This window comes from Canis lupus, chromosome 32 (genome assembly GCF_011100685.1).
Source record: "Canis lupus familiaris isolate Mischka breed German Shepherd chromosome 32, alternate assembly UU_Cfam_GSD_1.0, whole genome shotgun sequence".
Lineage (NCBI taxonomy): Eukaryota > Metazoa > Chordata > Mammalia > Carnivora > Canidae > Canis > Canis lupus.
The window spans coordinates 7772396-7791310 of record NC_049253.1 but is presented as its reverse complement, the minus strand read 5'-3'; the positions used below and the strand labels follow the sequence as shown (position 1 = coordinate 7791310).

At 34.6% G+C, this 18915-nt stretch overlaps 2 protein-coding genes across 4 annotated transcripts in view; both read left to right on the top strand.

Annotated features, from left to right (window-relative positions):
* Positions 1 to 18915, top strand: part of AP1AR (adaptor related protein complex 1 associated regulatory protein) — a 43050-nt gene that overhangs the window by 21532 nt on the left and 2603 nt on the right. The window contains exons 2-9 of one of the 3 annotated variants that reach the window (XM_038581889.1): positions 2137 to 2185; positions 4455 to 4481; positions 7503 to 7528; positions 12698 to 12794; positions 13964 to 14062; positions 16147 to 16205; positions 17102 to 17175; positions 18114 to 18242. In XM_038581889.1, coding sequence (XP_038437817.1) covers positions 2137 to 2185; positions 4455 to 4481; positions 7503 to 7528; positions 12698 to 12794; positions 13964 to 14062; positions 16147 to 16205; positions 17102 to 17175; positions 18114 to 18242 — 560 coding nt within the window. The remainder of the gene's footprint in view (positions 1 to 2136; positions 2186 to 4454; positions 4482 to 7502; positions 7529 to 12697; positions 12795 to 13963; positions 14063 to 16146; positions 16206 to 17101; positions 17176 to 18113; positions 18243 to 18915) is intronic. The other 2 variants (XM_038581890.1, XM_038581891.1) reach the window with 2 other exon arrangements.
* Positions 9503 to 11790, top strand: LOC119867206 (pre-mRNA-splicing factor RBM22-like). The gene is given in 3 exon segments (XM_038581886.1): positions 9503 to 9582; positions 9584 to 10070; positions 10072 to 11790. Coding segments are annotated over 3 exon segments (1260 nt in total). The 5' UTR covers positions 9503 to 9517; the 3' UTR covers positions 10780 to 11790.

The window sequence follows — 18915 nt, the reverse complement described above, 5'->3', positions numbered from 1 at the left end:
CCAATAATATGGAAAGCAGCCAATAATATGGAAAGATTTTAGTTTTCATTTCTTTCATTTACTGATTAAGTAGTGGAGAGTTCTCTGAAATCTGAAATGCTCTTTCAAACAGTTGCCTTTCTAATTACGTTGAAAATGTAGATCACATTTCTTGACTTTTCAGAAAAATCCCAAGATAACGCTATTCTAATAAAAAAATTTGCCCCTGAGTTTGCCAAGTTGAGTAGTTGCCTTAATCTATTAATGTAATCTTGGCATTTATGATAGTAGGAGATAATATATGCTCTTTGTCAATAATAAAGTCTCAGTTTATCTTAAGGAAAGCAGAAATGTTTTTTCACTTATTTTCCTTTTCTGTTTACCTTCCATTTTAATTGTTTTGGTTTTTTTGTTTGTTTTGTTTTGTTTTGTTTTTCCTATTAATTTGTTCTTTTGCCATTCTATTACATAGACTCATGTTTATTTATTAGGGAGGACTTCCGTTGTGGGGACGGAAATCCAGATCAAACTATCTTAAGCAAAAGGTAGAATTTCTTAAAAGAATACTAGGTTTCTCAACTACTAACCAAACCATGGGCAGAGTAGGAATGTAGCTGGTCCTTAGGGATGACTCAACACTATCAGAACATTCTTTTGATTGATTTCATTCTTCTCTTTACAGATTTTTAGATGCTTAACTCCTAGCACCTCCCTAGAGCTCTCAGGAAGATATTGTCTCTCTGCTTAGTTTCTGTATAACTGAATCAATCAAATGAGGTCTGGGGGTGGGCTATGGTCTAGTTTGGTCAGATAATCAGAGAGTCAGAGTCATGCAAGAGCATGAGTATCCTCACTATAATTAAATGTGGATAAAAGGGACAGAAAACAGACATTTACCACAGCCAACACCTTGGACTTCAACTAAAGTTAGGCATGGATCTGTGTATAATTAGAATAGAGCACAGTGCTGTGCCATCTAATAAGTATAATAGGAAGTATAGTATTACTTCCCTTGGTTTGGACAGTGTACCACCTGGCTTTAGGCTCTGCTTTAGCAATGAAGTCACACTGATGGTTTATTTATTCAGTTACATCACTCAGTAAGTCTGGAAGGAGAAACAGATAAATCAGAGACAGATTCTTCATCCTGGGAAGAGAATGATAGTTACAAGGAGAGAGCATACAGTACTTTAAGCATGAATCATAATGCCAGAACACAGTGCTATTCGAAGGCTTAACTCATTTTTGTTTTTGTCTGAAAAATAGGGAAAATAGAAGAATGGGGACAACTAAATGATTAGAGAATTAAGATTATTTTGTTTGTACTGGATATGTTTCATAAATTAATAGATCTGTGAAATGACAACCCCAGGATTCTTCTCATCTCTTAAAGGGATATTTTCTTTTGGATCCTGTCACATAAGGAAACCTCAGTGTAACTTTTGATCTCTGTGGGGACATGGAAGTCTTCTCTTCCAGTAATTTGAGCAGCTATAGTAGGAACCACATTATAAGTTAAAGTCTTATAATCTCCTGGCACTTCCAGTAGTAAAGGAGTTTGGGTACTTCTGCCCTATAACCAACTTTCATGCTATAATAGAGGACATAGAGTTAATAGAATATGGACAGGTCTTTGGAGCAAATATAACAAAGGAGATTCTTATTTGATTACATGTAAATTTCACTAATAGGCACAGAAGAGAATGATTAAAATTTGTATGGGCATGGAAAGAATAAAAAGCATCTAGCTTTGTATAAACACAAGACTACCATCTGGAGGTAACCCCTCTTAGCATTTTGGCATATATCTTTTCAGATTTTTATTGTTTTGCATATATTTAAGAAAATTGAAGACATACTCTTACGCATTTAACACATCAGTATTTTAACATGATACTTTCCTTGATATAGAAAAAATAATAAGGTAAATTTTTAAAATTGTATTCTGTTCTATGTAGTAAATACAATAAATTAATTTGTTATTACAGGTTTAGTAAATATTAGTATCAGTAGAAAAATACTGGCTGAACACTTTTAAACTTGTAACTTAGTTTGAAACTCTGGAAAATGTTTTTGTGGAAATGTTTTTATTCTATTATATTGGCTTGCTTTTAGTATTAATTGTGATTTTTAAATTTTTTCTGTTTATCTTCCCAGATCCAAGTATTTTAGAACATGCTCAAGAGGGGAGCACTTAACTATAGAGGTGAGTAGAGTCATGAATCTGATTGGATGAAAGTCCCTTCAGGAAGGCAGGAGGCACATTTTTCCTTTTGTTAAATTTAGTGTGGATTTTTCTATTTCAATATTATTGATGCTAGTGAAGAGGGAAAAAATTGAGGTGGTGAGGGGAGCGGTGAACAGGGAGAAGTTTGCAGAAGATTAAGGTCCTGTTCTTCTAATAGAATTGCTATTTCTTCTTAAGAAGTGGTGTTTTTGTTTTTTGTCTTTTTTTCACCGGGAGCGGTGAACAGGGAGAAGTTTGCAGAAGATTAAGGTCCTGTTCTTCTAATAGAATTGCTATTTCTTCTTAAGAAGTGGTGTTTTTGTTTTTTGTCTTTTTTTCACCCCACCTAATTCAGAGAGGGTATACTCTTTTAGCAGTTACAATGGCTCAGTAGGCATTGATTCTAGAGATAGATGTTTGACCTGCCCCAGGAGAGAGGTGTAGCAAGATCAAAGCAGAAGGCTGATTTTAAGCAACTCTACAGTATGAATCACTGAGCTGCTTATTCTTTGTATGTAAAATATAATAGAATCTCCTCAGCCTCTGCTGTGTACCACCTACATCAATATACAGTTTATAAATATCATCACACATAATTTTTAATACAATTGTGTTGAATGGGTGGCAGTAATTCCATTGTATGGATGAGAATCAGAGGCTTGGACAAGTTGAAGAAGTTGGGCTTTATTACACAGCCTGTAAGTGACAAACCTAATTCCAGTCCCAAACTGCCTGGCTTCAGAGCTTGAACACTGTATTTTACTTCCTTCTATATTAAATAAGGAAGCATGTAAACCAGGAAATAGTTTTGTTTTTAAATCACAAAAAAAAGTTCAAGATAACAATTTTAAATAATTTTAAGTCATCTCTATAAATTTTTGTCTTTCTTTTTTTTATATAATAAATTTATTTTTGATTGGTGTTCAATTTGCCAACATACAGAATAACACCCAGTACTCATCCCGTCAAGTGCCCCCCTCAATTCCCGTCACCCATTCACCCCCACACCCTGCCCTCCTCCCCTTCCACCACCCCTAGTTCGTTTCCCAGAGTTAGGAATCTTTATGTTCTGTCTCCCTTTCTGATATTTCCCACACATTTCTTCTCCCTTCCCTTATATTCCCTTTCACTATTATTTATATTCCCCAAATGAATGAGAACATATAATGTTTGTCCTTCTCCGATTGACTTATTTCACTCAGCATAATACCCTCCAGTTCCATCCACGTTGAAGCAAATGGTGGGTATTTGTCATTTCTAATGGCTGAGTAATATTCCACTGTATACATAAACCACATCTTCTTTATCCATTCATCTTTCGATGGACACCGAGGCTCCTTCCACAGTTTGGCTATTGTAATTTTTGTCTTTCTAAACCTTTTGAATTCATTGTTTTCTTGATCTTTAAGTAATAAGACAATGTTAACAATAAAACTTTTTTCCCCAGTATATTTAAAATACAAATATTTTTGTTATACAATTTAGTAGTAATGACTTCATCTGGTCATTTGACATAATAGTGTTATCATATCATCATCAAATTGTTTACATCCCTAAGCTGTAAAAAGTTAAACTGTATTTGGGAGTAGTGACTACCATCTGGCAGATTTTTAATAAATAGTTAAATGAATGAGTAGATGAATAAACATTATAAGATAAATTTTTTAAAGATTTTATTTATTTACTTATGAGACACAGAGAAAGAGGCAGAGACAGGCAGAGGGAGAAGCAGGCTCCCTGTGGGGAGCCTGATGTGGGAGTCAATTCCAGGATTCCAGTATCATGCCCTGAGCCGAAGGCAGATGCTCAGCCACAGAGCCAATCAGGCACCCAGATAAATTCTTATTTGGTTATCTTTGAAGTCCCTGTTTCTTGAGTGAATTCTCCTTCTTATGACATTAAATTTGTTCTGAACTCAAATGGAAAATTCTGGTTGTGGATTTAAAACACCCATATAAAATAATTCGGTAAAAGTTTTAGTTTATAAGTTTTAAAGTTTCTGATTTATGAAAAAATTGCTATAATTCTCCTTTTTGTTTTTCATAAAAATCATAAATAACAGTATATGCTTATCTTGGCTATCTTGTAGGCTTGTTGGATATATCAACTAGTGTATGAAGGGACACATGACTCAAATATCTTAAAAGTATAAAAGTATATTATTTTTTAAGAAAAAAGGGACAATATTTTGTGAGATGTGTACCTTAAACAAATATCCTTTCTAACATTTACTTTCTTGTTCTTTCAGTTTGAGAATCTAGTAGAAAGTGATGAAGTAAGTATTTCCATAGTAATACAAAACCTATATTTATTCTCTTGAGGCATCTCATTAATTCTAGCAATTATTTTTAAAATTTTGATTTTATTGTCTTTTATTTCAGAATTTTTACTTTTTGGTTTTTATTTTTACTCTTTAGTCACTTATTATGTCCTCTTACTAATTTATATTAGCATATAATTCAGAATTTTCTCATATATAACATATATAATAATAGATGTATGGTATACATAGGTTTATTAGTTTATTCCATGTATTATATATAACTATATGTTTATCATATTTTATTTTATTTATTTTTTTGTATATCATATTTTAAAGCATACTATAGAACTCAAGGAACTTTAAAGAGGGATATTTCTAACCTCTTGCCATTAGGCAGGTTAAATTCCTCAACAATCCAGGATAGATCCACTCTTTAACAATAGTTTTCATAGATTTTTCAGGGTAGAAGTTATACATGTCCATTCTACGATCACTTTCTGACTGTGACCATTATCCTTTTAAACAGTTATTCTTTTTATTGATTTTTTTGCATTTCATCTCATCTAAAACTTAAATGTAAGATCACTTCCAAGTACAGATATGTGAAAATTTGAAAAAAAAAGTATGGTTTAGAATTAGTGAAATGTGGTATATATTTCTTATGCACTGATTGTAGTTAGAACTGAATTTTAGTTTGTGAGCTAAGTTTTTTTTTTAATTTAATTTTATTTATTTATTCATGAGAGACACAGAGACAGAGACAGAGACAGAGGCAGAGACAACAGGCAGAGGGAGAAGCAGGCGCCATGCAGGGAGCCCAACGTGGGACTCAATCCCAGGTCCCCAGGATCACACCCTGGGCTGAAGGCGGCGCCAAACCGCTGAGCCACCCGGGCTGCCCGTGAGCTAAGTTTCAACTTCACTAGACTAACTATATGAGTGTAAAAGTTACTTAACCTCCCTTGGGCCTACTTTACACAACCCTAAAATGAGTTCTACTATAAGCTCTGACCTTTTGTCACTTTTTGTTTTCTAAGGAAAGAGGAAAATGTATCAACCTAAATTTAAATTATTATTTAGCCCAACATTTCCCACAGTGTGAACAGAATACTAGTCTCAGAATGAAAAATTAGCACATTAAAGCTTCTAAGAACTATTAAACTGTTGAGAAAATTATTTAAATCTATTCAACTTAGCATTTCTCAAATTAATTGGGTATAAGTCCTTTTTTAAAACGATAATACATGTTTATTATCAAGTAAAATATATTTGAGAAACTAGCTTAGCCTTTTGTGTCCCAGTAAAATTTCTCCCAAATATTTCTTTTTTTTTTTTTTTTTTTAAGATTTTATTTGTTTATTTGTGAGAGAGAGAGAGAGAGAGAGAGAGAGAATGAGCAAGGGAAGAGTGAGAAGCAGGCTCCCTGTTGAACCAGGAGCCTGATGTAGGGCTCATTCCCAGGACCCTGGGATCATGACCTGAGCAGAAGGCAGATGCCCAACTGACTAAGCCACCCATGGCTCGTCTCCTAAATATTTCAATGTAAAGAACCTAATTTCTTTCCCATTTCAAAAGTCACTTTAATTCCATGAATTTTTTAAAATAAGTATAAGCAAATACTTAACATAATATTTTTAAAGTTTCTAAACTTTAAAAGTGCTAAATGTAAGAGTTATTTCAACTTTTATTATGTTTCATCTCAGCATCACACTGCATTTTAAAAGAATGTGGTTTCATGTATTTTCCTTAAGATACTTTTTGTTTGGTTGAATTTTTGTTCGCTTTCATTTTTACTAACCAGTCTTTTCCTCTTTCTTCTCATATTTTGTGTTTGGTTTAGTTGAACATCATCTTGTTTTATAGTGCTATTTCATATCATTTAGAGTTTTATTCCTGCTGTTATTTGACCATGTATTTTAATTACCACATGTGAATAGCTTACATGTATAAGAAAGATATATAAGTCCAAATCAGTCTTGAAAGTAGTTATGGTTTACTTTGGAGGAAAAAAAAAAAAAAAACTGTAGGTAATTTCTTGACCATATGAAAAAAAAAACAATTGATTCTCATTATTTGTGGTAGTTATGTCCTATAAAGTTGTCATAAATGCTGAATTAGTAAATACCAACTAGAACATTACTCTCAGGGGGAATAGAGAGTTAGATTCCTGTAAGCTTCTAGTCACAACAGTTTCATCAGCCAATCAGTAAATTACCTTAAGTTTCTTTTTGACAACTTATTTTCATATATATTATTGATTCATTAACTTTGAACTCCTGGCCAGCAGCACTATAAGTCATGCCTGAACAGAAGCCTGTCCAACACCGACATTTTCTCCCTTAGCCTTGCTCCAGGCTTCTTGGTACTAGGATCATTAGATAGCACTTCAACACCACACAGGGGAGTCATTTTAAACAGTGAAAACGCCAAGAAAAAGGATAAACATGCAAAAAAACCATGGTACTCAATAGACTGTAAAGACGACAGTGTGAGAACTGAAACAAGAAGGCAGAGCATCACCATCTCCTCCCTCCACAGGGAATATGCATATTGGACAACTTGAAGTTTTTGCTGTTCTGTGAAAGTCTTTTCATGATCTCAAAAGCACAGAGATTATTAAAGATGTTACAAATATGTTTTAACTCAGGTGATTTTGCAAATATGGAATCTATAAATAATGAGGATCAACTGTGAATGATGAGAGCATAGAAAATATGTTGTCTAGTACCATCCTGACTCTAGGAATTTATTTGGTATAGAGTATATATTTATTTTAAAAAATTAAGAAATGTCCAATAATTAGTTGTTATATAATTTAGATATTAAATTTTGCTTTTGAGAAATAGTAAAATTTTAAAGTTTTTTGTTTAAAACATTTTAATAATAAAATTTGTTTACTATGATAAATAAAATTTGCTTACTATGATAAAAGCAGATAAGCAGAAAGTATTTTGATTAAATAAAAATTTTATTGACTTGCCTTACATAGAATTCAGCTAGAGAAATTTCTTTAATTGTTTAATTTTTGTACAGGGGGAAAGCCCAGGAAGCAGTCATAGGTAAGGCTTTTAATTTTTTTTTTAAACAATATCTGTGTGAACCAGGAGAAGCTTTCTAAGAATCGAGGCTCTATCATTTGCTTGCTGGAAGCATTGAATAATTTACATCTCAGAACTTTAATTTTCTCTTTCTGTAAGTTTGAAGCAAATAATAACATCTCAAAGTATTGTTTTGACATTAAAGAATTTAATGTACTTAAGTCCCTAGTGCTCTCTTGTTAAACCTAAGTCACGTATTTTTTAGTGTAAAAAAAACCCATTGAATATCAATAAATACATTTCCTTGAATTTTTAAAAGATTATCCCCTTTTCCTTCCTCATCACATTCTAAAACTTGTTTTACTAACTAGGTTAACTAGAACCTTGATACTCTAATTTATTTAAGCTGCCTTTTCAGATTCTTTTAAAATCATATGAACTACTTGAAAAAGAACCATCTGTCTTTAACACGAGAATTCTTAATATCAAGAGAATATTTTCATACACTGTTTTGTATTTTGAATGCATATTCTTTACCTTATTTAGTTTAGCAAACATTTATTAGGCAGTTATGTGGCACTGTGCTAGGCACTAAAATGAAAAAATCAAACATGTTTCTCTACATTAGATGGAAGAATATTCTGGTCTGGGAGGTAGTTTGTATAAATGACTAATGTCAACATAAGATGGAAGAAGAGATTAAATAGCAGTTCTAAAACATGCAAAGAAAACCTAAAGGAGAGACCATTTGTCCAAAATGTGTGAGAAGATGTATGTCCAGGCAGACTGCTTTAAGGAGATAACACTTAGGTTGATCCTGGAAGTGTTGGCTAGTGATAACCAACCTTTCAGACAGAGGAATAGAGCCTTTCTGACAGAGGAAATTGCATGAAAAATATGGGTTGACTGAAAAGAGGCACAAGAGAATTTTGTGGAGGAATGGATATGTTTGGATCTTAGAGTGTATGCAATTGCCAAAACTTAACGAACTGAGCACTTAAAATTTGTATTTTATTTTATGTAAGTTATACCTCAAAAAAAAAAAAAAACAAAAACCTTGGCAGAAGTTAGGGGCTAGAGGAACCAGAAGTAAGAGATACTACTTATACTGATGGTTAAAACCATGATAATGGTGATATCAAGATTACCTACCTGAGATTGGGAACAGGAGGAAGTGGGATGGTTGGAGCATGGAGGGAGAGAGAGCAGCAGTCTGAGGATTGAATAGGCAAATATCATAAGAGGATTCTGAAGACGACCAAGACTCAGTGAGCAAAAAGAAGTAATCGTGGAAAGCCAAGGGAGGACATAAAGACAAACTGGCAGACAGATGGAATGGAGGGAATGGCCAACGCTGTTGCATCAAACTAAAGAAGATAAGAACTAAAAGTATCTACTGTATTTGGCAACGTAGAAGTCACCTTTGCTAGAGTTATTAGAGTTGAAAGCAAAGAAAGACTGCCATGAGGTAATGAGCAAATGGGAGATAAGAACATAGAAAGTAAGATAAGCACAGAAGAGCAAGGAGCCAGACTACTTGGATTCACATCATAGCTTTGTCACATATTATGTGACTTATTGGACACAATCTGTCTTCACCTCATTTCCCTCATATATATCATCTCTATATCTACTTGATAGTGTTGGTGTGAGGATTAAAATTAGTTAATATGTGTAAAGCACACAGAAGAGAACCTGACACAGTAAGTTCTAGATGCACTATCAGTGTACATTTAGTTTCACTAAATGTGAAGGAGAGATGGAGCAGTAGCTAAAGATAAATATAGGTCAAAGGAAGGTTTTTTCTTTCTCCTTTTTTTCTTTCTTTCCTCCTCTCTTCGCATGAAAGAGAGGTAAAGACAGATAAGAAAAAGTAGGCTAACATGAAAGAGAAGTGCTAAATGACAGAGCAATGTCCCAGAGAGTTCCCTAGAGTAGGGGAGGGACGGTGGCATCAGTGGTGAATGAATTAAGAGTGTAGAGCCGCCGCTGCCTCCAGACGCTCTCAAGATGGCGACCTCTATGGGTTCCAACACCTACAACAGGCAGAACTGGGAGGATGCGGACTTCCCCATTCTGCCAGACGTGTCTAGGAGAAAACCCATATATCCGAATGACCAAAGAAAAGTATGGGAAAGAATGTAAAATCTGTGCCAGGCCATTCACAGTGTTTCGCTGGTGCCCCGGGGTCCGCATGCGTTTCAAGAAAACTGAAGTGTGCCAAACCTGTAGTAAATTGAAGAATGTCTGTCAGACCTGCCTTTTGGACCTTGAGTACGGCCTGCCCATCCAGGTTCGTGATGCAGGATTGTCTTTTAAGGATGACATGCCAAAGTCAGATGTCAACAAAGAGTACTACACACAGAATATGGAGAGAGAAATTTCTAACTCTGATGGAACGCGACCAGTTGGCATGTTGGGGAAAGCTACATCCACCAGTAACATGCTGCTCAAGCTGGCCCAGACCACACCCTATTACAAGAGGAATCGACCCCACATTTGCTCCTTCTGGGTAAAAGGAGAATGTAAGAGAGGAGAGGAATGTCCATACAGACATGAAAAACCCAACAGATCCAGATGACCCCCTTGCTGATCAGAACATTAAAGACCGATATTATGGTATCAATGACCCTGTGGCAGATAAGCTTCTAAAGCGAGCTTCCACAATGCCTCGTCTGGACCCGCCAGAGGACAAGACTATCACCACACTATATGTTGGTGGTCTGGGCGATACTATTACTGAGACCGATCTAAGAAATCACTTCTACCAGTTTGGAGAAATCCGGATGATCACTGTTGTGCAAAGACAGCAGTGTGCGTTCATCCAGTTTGCCATGAGGCAGGCTGCAGAGGTGGCTGCGGAGAAATCCTTTAATAAGTTGATTGTCAATGGCCGTAGACTCAACGTGAAATGGGGAAGGTCCCAAGCAGCCAGAGGAAAAGAAAAAGAGAAGGATGGGACCACAGACTCTGGGATCAAGCTAGGGCCCGTTCCGGGACTGCCAGGAGCTCTTCCTCCTCCTCCTGCAGCAGAAGAAGAAACCTCTGCCAACTACTTCAACCTGCCCCCGAGTGGTCCTCCAGCTGTGGTGAACATTGCACTGCCACCTCCCCCTGGTATTGCCCCACCCCCACCCCCAGGTTTTGGGCCACACATGTTCCACCCAATGGGACCACCCCCTCCTTTCATGAGGGCTCCAGGACCAATCCACTATCCTTCTCAGGACCCTCAGAGGATGGGAGCTCATGCTGGGAAACACAGCAGTCCCTAGCACATTATCACCACTCCGGGGCTTTACAGAAGAAAGGGCGCTTCAGAATCCCAGTACATGAATCTTGGAATAAATATATTTTTCCTTCCTTTGTAGTTTCCATGGTAGCTGAATGTGTTCAGATGTGGGCAGTCGGAGAAGGATAGCCATGCTTTCCTACACGTATTCCAAGGATTGATGGACCTCAAATAAGCTGCCATTAACACGTCTGGTTACTACTCTAACATACTAATAAAACTTATCGCCTGTTCTCCTTATTTCTCTGGTGAACAAGCAACCGGGTGAATTGGAATGTCTAACTGAGTTACCATCCCAATTATATGTTCATTTTGTATCTTTTTTTGGGGGGAGGGGGGGATTGACCTGCGGTAAAATCTTTTTGACCATTTTTATGTCCAGTGGGTATTTTTCCTTTTTATCATCTGAAAAAAGATTACTGGTACTAATTGTAGTGGCATGAGTGTGATTTAACACTTCAGAAGTCACATTCTCAAAAAGAGACAAGTAGAAGCCAGCACCCAGCACAGCCCAGATCTTTTCTTACCTCTCCTTTCCTCATTTATTACTAAAGGAATCTGGCGGATAGTTTTCTCTCTCTGCGCTACCAAAACAAGGCAAAAACAAAAAATGCTTTTTATTCCTGTCAATTGGATGAAAACACAAATGTCATGGAGCTGTGTATCATTGAAGGAATCTGGTGTCTGGGATGAAATTCTTTTTAAAGAGCTTCCTGTAAAACACGTGAACAAACTGTGAGACGAAAGGCACGGGCGCGTGTTGGAAGACTTGTGACCTGCAGCTGGGACTGTCACCTCCAGCATTCACCTTCATGTGTCTTCAGCCCCCGCTTCTGGGCAGGGGACTCTGTTTGGTCTTAGAATGTTTGGATATAACTGAATTGTAGTTGGTAAAAATAATTTGATGTTGTGTTGTGTTTTTTGTTTTTAAAAAATTAAAACGGGTCAATTTTCAAAAAAAAAAAAAAGAATTAAGAGTGTAAGTGTAGCAGATGACCTTGAACAAGTTGAAGAATGCCACCTCCTCAGAGGATGGAGGGAAGAATAGAGAGAATAGTTAAGTAAGAAGAGGAGTGGCAAGAAGTTGAAGGAGTTGGTTTTTGATGCTCCCCATGTCTCAAAGTGGGGTGAAATTGACTTTTAAGAGAAGAGTTTGAATGAGGAACTTAGCATACTTGAAGATTTGAAATAGCCACCTTAGGATGTGAGAGGGAGTTGACTATGTCTAAGAAATGGGTTATTGGTAGGGAACAAATAGATGTTAGATTTTCTCTAACAGCTCTCAGGAGAAAGGGCAAATCATGGAACTGATCCAAGGTCAGAATGTAAGCTGGGTGAAGAAGGTATCATGATAGGAGTACAAAAAGGTGAGTATGTGGTAAGAAAGTACTTCAAATTTGCCATGGTGTCCATGTTGGCTGTATGTGAAGTGTGGCACGGTAGACTAGGAGAAAAGGGAAAGACCAAGGGCCTGGACTGGCCAGAGTGATTGAGCAGGATAAATAGAGGGTAATGGGTATGAGAGTTAAGAGTCCCAGGATGGTAAGAGGGTTATCAGAGCATAGCGTACTGAAATTTATACTATATGGTGAACATTTTGGGATATGGTCAGATGGCTGAAGCAGAGCCAAAGTAAAGGTAAATGGAGTCCACATTTCCTAAAAGTGGTTGTAGTGCTAAAAAATGCTCTGATAATATATCATTCTATTCGATGTATATGCTAAATTATGGCAAGTGTTAGAATGTATGTCTTTTTACTCTTAACCATTGAAATTATAGCATTTAATACATTTTTGACAATAAAATTTTAGTATTTTTCTGGTTGATGATTTTCTTTTGGACTTGTACTCATCAGAATTTTTTTTTCTTTCTTTCTTTTTTCTCCCTCATTTTTTCTGTAGGCCTCTTACTGAGGAAGAAATTGTTAATCTAAGAGAGAGGCATTATGATTCTATTGCTGAAAAACAGAAAGATCTTGATATGAAAATTCAAAAAGAGGTAAATAGTCTTTTATGTTGCTTAAGTATATGTTATCATAAAGCCTCTGTTTATACCATGGAGAAAGTTGTCATTAATATAATGTATATGGACAGTCACTGGACCTGCATTTAGATATTATACAGACAAAAATTATTTAAAAGTAAAAAAAAAAAAAATCCTAGTCTATTATAGTTTGTTTTATTTTAATTTATCAGAAATCATGCTGCCAAAAATGAAGATAATACACTCTTCTAAAACCTAATTTCTTAATTCACAAGTAGAATCTCTGGCAAGATACATGTATTTTTGTGTTTAAAACCAACTTTTAAAAAGTCTGTTTCACAATAAATATTTTTTGCCTTTTGTCTTTTTGTTTGTCTTAGGCTTATTTATTCTTAGTGAACCATAACTATAATCACAAATGTTATATTTATTTTAATGTGTTTATGGGAATGACCTATAATTTAGTTTTGCTATTCACTAAATGGAATTAGTCATATTCTGTTATACATTTAAGAATAGCCTGTTAAGTACCAATTCGTGATTTCAACAGCATTAATTTAAGCTATGCAGTAGATTTAGCCTAATAGATATTAGGCTAAAGAAAATGTTGAAATTTTATTTTTAAGTTTAATTTGATGTGCAATAGATTATCACTAAAACAGTTTGTATGCCATTATGAGTGGCAAGAGTTTAAATTTGAAAGTGATTTTTTAATAGCTTGTTAGTAATAAAATTCAGGATACGTACATCAGTGAGACATCAACTTTGTGAAAGCTTACTTCACTTTGATAGATGGTGATATAATTGGCCTTAGTTTAAAGACCTTGGACTTAAAAGAGCCAATACCATTAAATTAGTCAGGGGGATAAGCATTGGAACATTTTTGAGAATGAAGATCACTGCATATTCTAAAGGAAGAAACAATTTTGTATTTCTGCAAATGAAATGCTACTACTTCATCATTAATCTTCTAAAGAGTTCTATAATATGTCTGGTATCATTTGAATTATTTTGTAAAAGGAGAAATTGAAATAAGTCACAAAAATTTCAATTCTATTATGCTTTGTAGAGATCATTTATTTTTTTAATAATTTATTTTTAATTTTACAAACAAACATTTTATTTTTAGAGCAGTTAGACAGGTTCTGGTTTTTGTTAATCCTTATTGTTTTGTTCATATACAGTTAGCCTTACAAGAAGAGAAGTTAAGACTAGAAGAAGAAGCTTTATACGCTGCACAGCGTGAAGCAGCCAGGGCAGCAAAGCAGCGAAAGCTCTTGGAGGTGAGGGGAAAAGACCCCAACATATATTAAGGCTGCTTTTCTCCTGATTTTCTCTGACAAATCTTAGTTGAGACTTTTCCCCCTCTAGAATCAAGGGCTTCTTGTTTAACAACAAATGCATTTATGTATATATTCTTAGGAATTTTAAAGGCAAATTAGCTTGTCTTTAACAACGAAAAATAACATCAAAGTATATGCTTGATATGGAATGCTGTTTAGCTTTAAATTATCAGAAGCTAATTTTTGTTTATCCCAAAGATGAAATGTAGCTTTCCAAAATCCAGTATTTGGGAAAAATAAATATACTCTTAGGTGGAAACATTGCAAAACTAGTCTTTAAATATAATTTCTACAGCATTTTTTTAGTTTACTTTTGTGAGTATTTTTTTAAACAATTCCTTGAACTGCTGGAATTTCTTATACTTCTTTGAATCCGGTAAGGTGGGCAAAATGCCTCATTTTCGAATATTGTGTATTTCTCATCTTTATTCTTGTGTCTTTGAGAGACTTGGGATTTGAGTTTTTATTTTATCTCACCATACTATCTGCTAGTATGGTATTACTGTAATACCAGATCACAATTAAAAACATGCATTTATAGTATTACTGTTTTAATTAGTTTACGTTTTACTTTAAGCCTCACAACAATCCTAGGAGATAGGTATCATTTTCAGTCCTCATTTTATAGATGAGGAAGCCAAGGGACAGAAATGTTAAATAACTTGCTTAATAAGATCCTATAGTTAATAAGTGGTAGAGCCAGCATTCAAGTACTGTGGTGCTTAGCCAGTTCTCCTACTCATTGTTCTCTATATTTTGCCTATGTGAACTCTCTGCTGTGATATTCACTGAAGTAGTACAAAGATCATGTCACTTAATAATTACAGTAACTTAGAAAATAAAAATCATGTGTCATATTGCTATGAGTTTATATGTGACCTGTGCCCTTTCTCTCTCTTCTTCTCCCTCTCCCTGCATTTTGATTAATCTATTTCAGCAGATTAATTAGATTACATGGGAGAATGGGGTCTTTGCTTCGGGGTTTTTTTGTTTTTTTTTAGTTCTATCTAGTGGAAAAATTTAAAAATTAATTCACCTTCTAAAAAATAAAAATATTTTTCTGGCTCTAATTTAGATAACTCTTTTTACTATTATAAAGTCTCTACTGCTCACCTTTGAAAGACAAAAGCAGTCCGGGCAGCTTTCTCGGGTTCCCACTCTCTCTTTGGGAGTTTTGTACTGTCATTCAATAAACTTTACCATCACTCAATAAACTTTGTTTTGCTGCTCTTCCCCCTCCAAAGGTACAAAAGCATTCCATATGCAGCATCTATTTGGGTTCTCTGGTTTTTCCAGAGTGTTTTTCTGAGTGTTTTCTTCCCTGACTAAATACTAATGCAAGAACACCTAACAGTCTGTACAACATACATTGGCACACAAAGGTATACAGATATATACAAGTTCATTTGATTTTCACAATAGCCCCATGAGCTTGCTAGGGCAGTATTATAGCCTATCTATATTATCTCTATAATTTACAGATGAAGAAACAAAGTAAAGGATGTGCCACCAATACACAAATGATAACTGTCAGAGCCCTAACTATCTGACAGGTCTTCTAAATCCTTTGCTTTTATTATTTCTGAGTCAGCTCAGCCAGGTCTTCTGGATCTTTTGTTTTATTGCTATTTATTTGAGCCAAAATAGAGTTTCATATGCTGTTTTAACAAGTTTTTTCTTACCCCTCATCCTTCCAGTTATTAGATGTTCTTAGGTATAATAAGAATGTTGAGTACACCAATATATATCTGTTTTAAAAGTTATTTTTTAATAACACTGCAAATATTCTGACCCCTCAAGGATTATACACTGAAAGATTGAGAGAAATTCCACCCATAGATAAGAGGATATAGAAATGAACAATGATATATTTAAGGAAAAAGACTTCAATAGAATAACTTAAAGTTTGGTGGTTTTTTTAGGAACTAGAAAAAAATACCTTTGGGTGTTGCATGAATGATGAATGATTTTTTAAAGTATAACTTTACAACAGAGTGATTTTGTATTGCATTATGTTTCCAAAGCAAGAAAGGCAGAGAGTTGTGCAGCGATACCATCCTTCAAACAATGGAGAATATCAGAGGTAAATAGTGAAACATATTACTTCACTTTGTGGTAGAAAATCTTATTTCCAAAGAGAGCACAGTTCAGCTCTGGGTGTTTATATACATACTATGTTTGTGTGTTCCCTAAAAAAAGAGACACTACCTTGTAAGAATGCTGAGAACATTTGCTTTCTTTATATAGGAAAGTGATCATTATTTATTTGAATTGATTTCATTGCATTTTTTAGAGTGGTCGTATCTTCTATACAGAAAATGATGCAAAAAAGAAAGAAAGAAAATGATGCAGTAACACATTGAATGCCTTTGGATAAATTGCTTATGCCTTGCCTTGTTTGTGTTTTCCTTAACATGTCTCATTTTCTTATAATAAAGTTTATATGTGACATTTTTTATTTTACTTATTTTTGTAAATGTTTCAACACTGTTTTTTCTTAAGATTTTATTTATTTATTCATGAGACATACAGAGAGAGGCAGAGATATAGGCAGAGGGAGAAGCAGGTTCTATGCAGGGAGCCTGATGTGGGATCCGATCCTGGGACCCCAAGATCACGCCCTGAGCCGAAGGCAGACGTTCAACCGCTGAGCCACCCAGGCATCTCTGTGATCGTTTTTTAAAAGACACATTCCAGAGTCACATTTTACACTCATTCAAAGAAACTTGTTCATGATTCATTATTGTAAATTATGAAGATGGACTTATTACTAAGCTTTGATGTCAAGATTAACCAAAGTGTTATCATTTTGAGTTTACTGCTAGCATTAAGAAAATTAAGATCTATTTTCAGTAGGTTACTCTAATTGTAATTATAAACTTATATGGAATAGACCTTCAAACTAAAATGCCATAAATTAACTTAAGCATACATTATGTTGTGTCTACTATGAATATATTTCTTTTACTTTAATTACAGTGCAGGACCAGAAGATGACTTTGAATCTTGTTTGAGAAATATAAAGTCACAGTATGAAGTTTTTCGAAGTAGTAGTAAGTGTCTTAAAATATATGCATATTTTTTTTTACTTTATGCCATAGTAAACAGGTAATTGGAGATTCTGGTTCTGTTCCTATAGAAGAACTTCCTTGCCCTTTAAATTTGTCTTTTCTAGATAGGTCAGTTAGTTATACAACCTTAGTTATACAACTTTATCTTAACTTTTTAAAACATTTTTATTTTTTAAGTAGGCTCCGCCCACAGCGTGGAGCACAACGCGGGGCCTGAATTCATGACCTAAGCTGAGATCACGCCCTAAACTGAGATCAAGAGTTGAACTCTACGCGACCATGCCACCCAATCACCCCTTTCTTTCCTTTTTAAAAGGGAGTTGGAGCAAAGAAAAACCTCAGGCTATTGCTGTACATCTGGATGGAGAGTCAGGCACTCATTTTTCCCATTTCTACTCTACGTCTCCCCCTCCCAGAAAAAGGGAAGGTGGGAAGTAGTACAAAAGTGTACTTATTTTACTTATTACAAATTGATTACAAATCAATTTATAAGATTAAAGTATTTTTCTCTAAGTTTCAAAAGTCAGAACTCCTGTGCTTCCAATAATGGAAGCATAGTTGTGGTTTCTCTTGAAAACAGACTATTTTCATTTTTATTTTTTGTACCTTTTTATAATTGACTATTAAAAATATTACCTACAGTTCATTATATTGGAAAAGTTTATAATTCATTTAAATTTGCAATTTATCATGCTGCGTGGCAAAAAAAAATAAGAAAGGGGAAAAAAGCCTTATATTGTTCCTAACAGAAACTTACCAGTGTGATGATTTCAGTGATCGTTTCTTATGATGTTAAAAGGAATAATAATATTTGGAGAAAATATTAAAAAGGAATAATAATATTTGGAGAAAATATTATAAAATAAATGGTTGTGGTAAAAGAGTACAAATGACCACATTATATTTGGTGTATGTTCTAGGATTGTCATCAGATGCCACAGTTTTGACACCAAATACAGAAAGTAGTTGTGATTTAATGACCAAAACTAAATCAACAAGTGGAAATGATGACAGCACATCCCTAGATCTAGAGTGGGAAGATGAAGAAGGTATTTTTATTCACAATTTCACCTGAAAATTTTAATCCATGTTAATCTATAGAAATCTACTTGATGTTTTAAATTGAAATGAGTTCAGGCCTTAAAAATATCAGTATCAAAGTTTCTTAGTCTCTTACTGTATTAGTGATTATCATTTGTTAGTAAATGGTTTAGAAAGTTGCTTAATTCTTAGTGTTTCTTGAGCTTTAGAAAATAAATGTTAATTTTTCACTTTAAGGTTTCTGTAATCCAGCCCAGATTATTCTATTACTCAGTAAGAAGAATTACTGCCCCCTTGTGGTCAAACCTAAAGCCAAAATTTTATTATCTTTTGGTTCATTATGAATTAGCTGTTTGTTAGGGGTTTTCTTGTATAGTTCAAAAGCTATAACACGGACATGGGTTTGAATTTTAGCTGGTATGTCTTCCTAGCTTTAGTACTTCAGTAGATTTCTTATTCTCTTTAAGCTACAGTTTGTCCAGCATAAAAAGTTAATAATAAACCTACTTTAAAGGATGATTATTCACCGTTGTATACCCAGAGTCTAAAATTCCTAACACATAATAAGTAGTAAATAGTTGAACAAATAAACATCTGAATGTTGTGAGAATGAAATAAAACTTATATAAAACACCAGGTACAAGGTGTGCCACATAGCAAGAACTCAAGAATTGAGTAGCT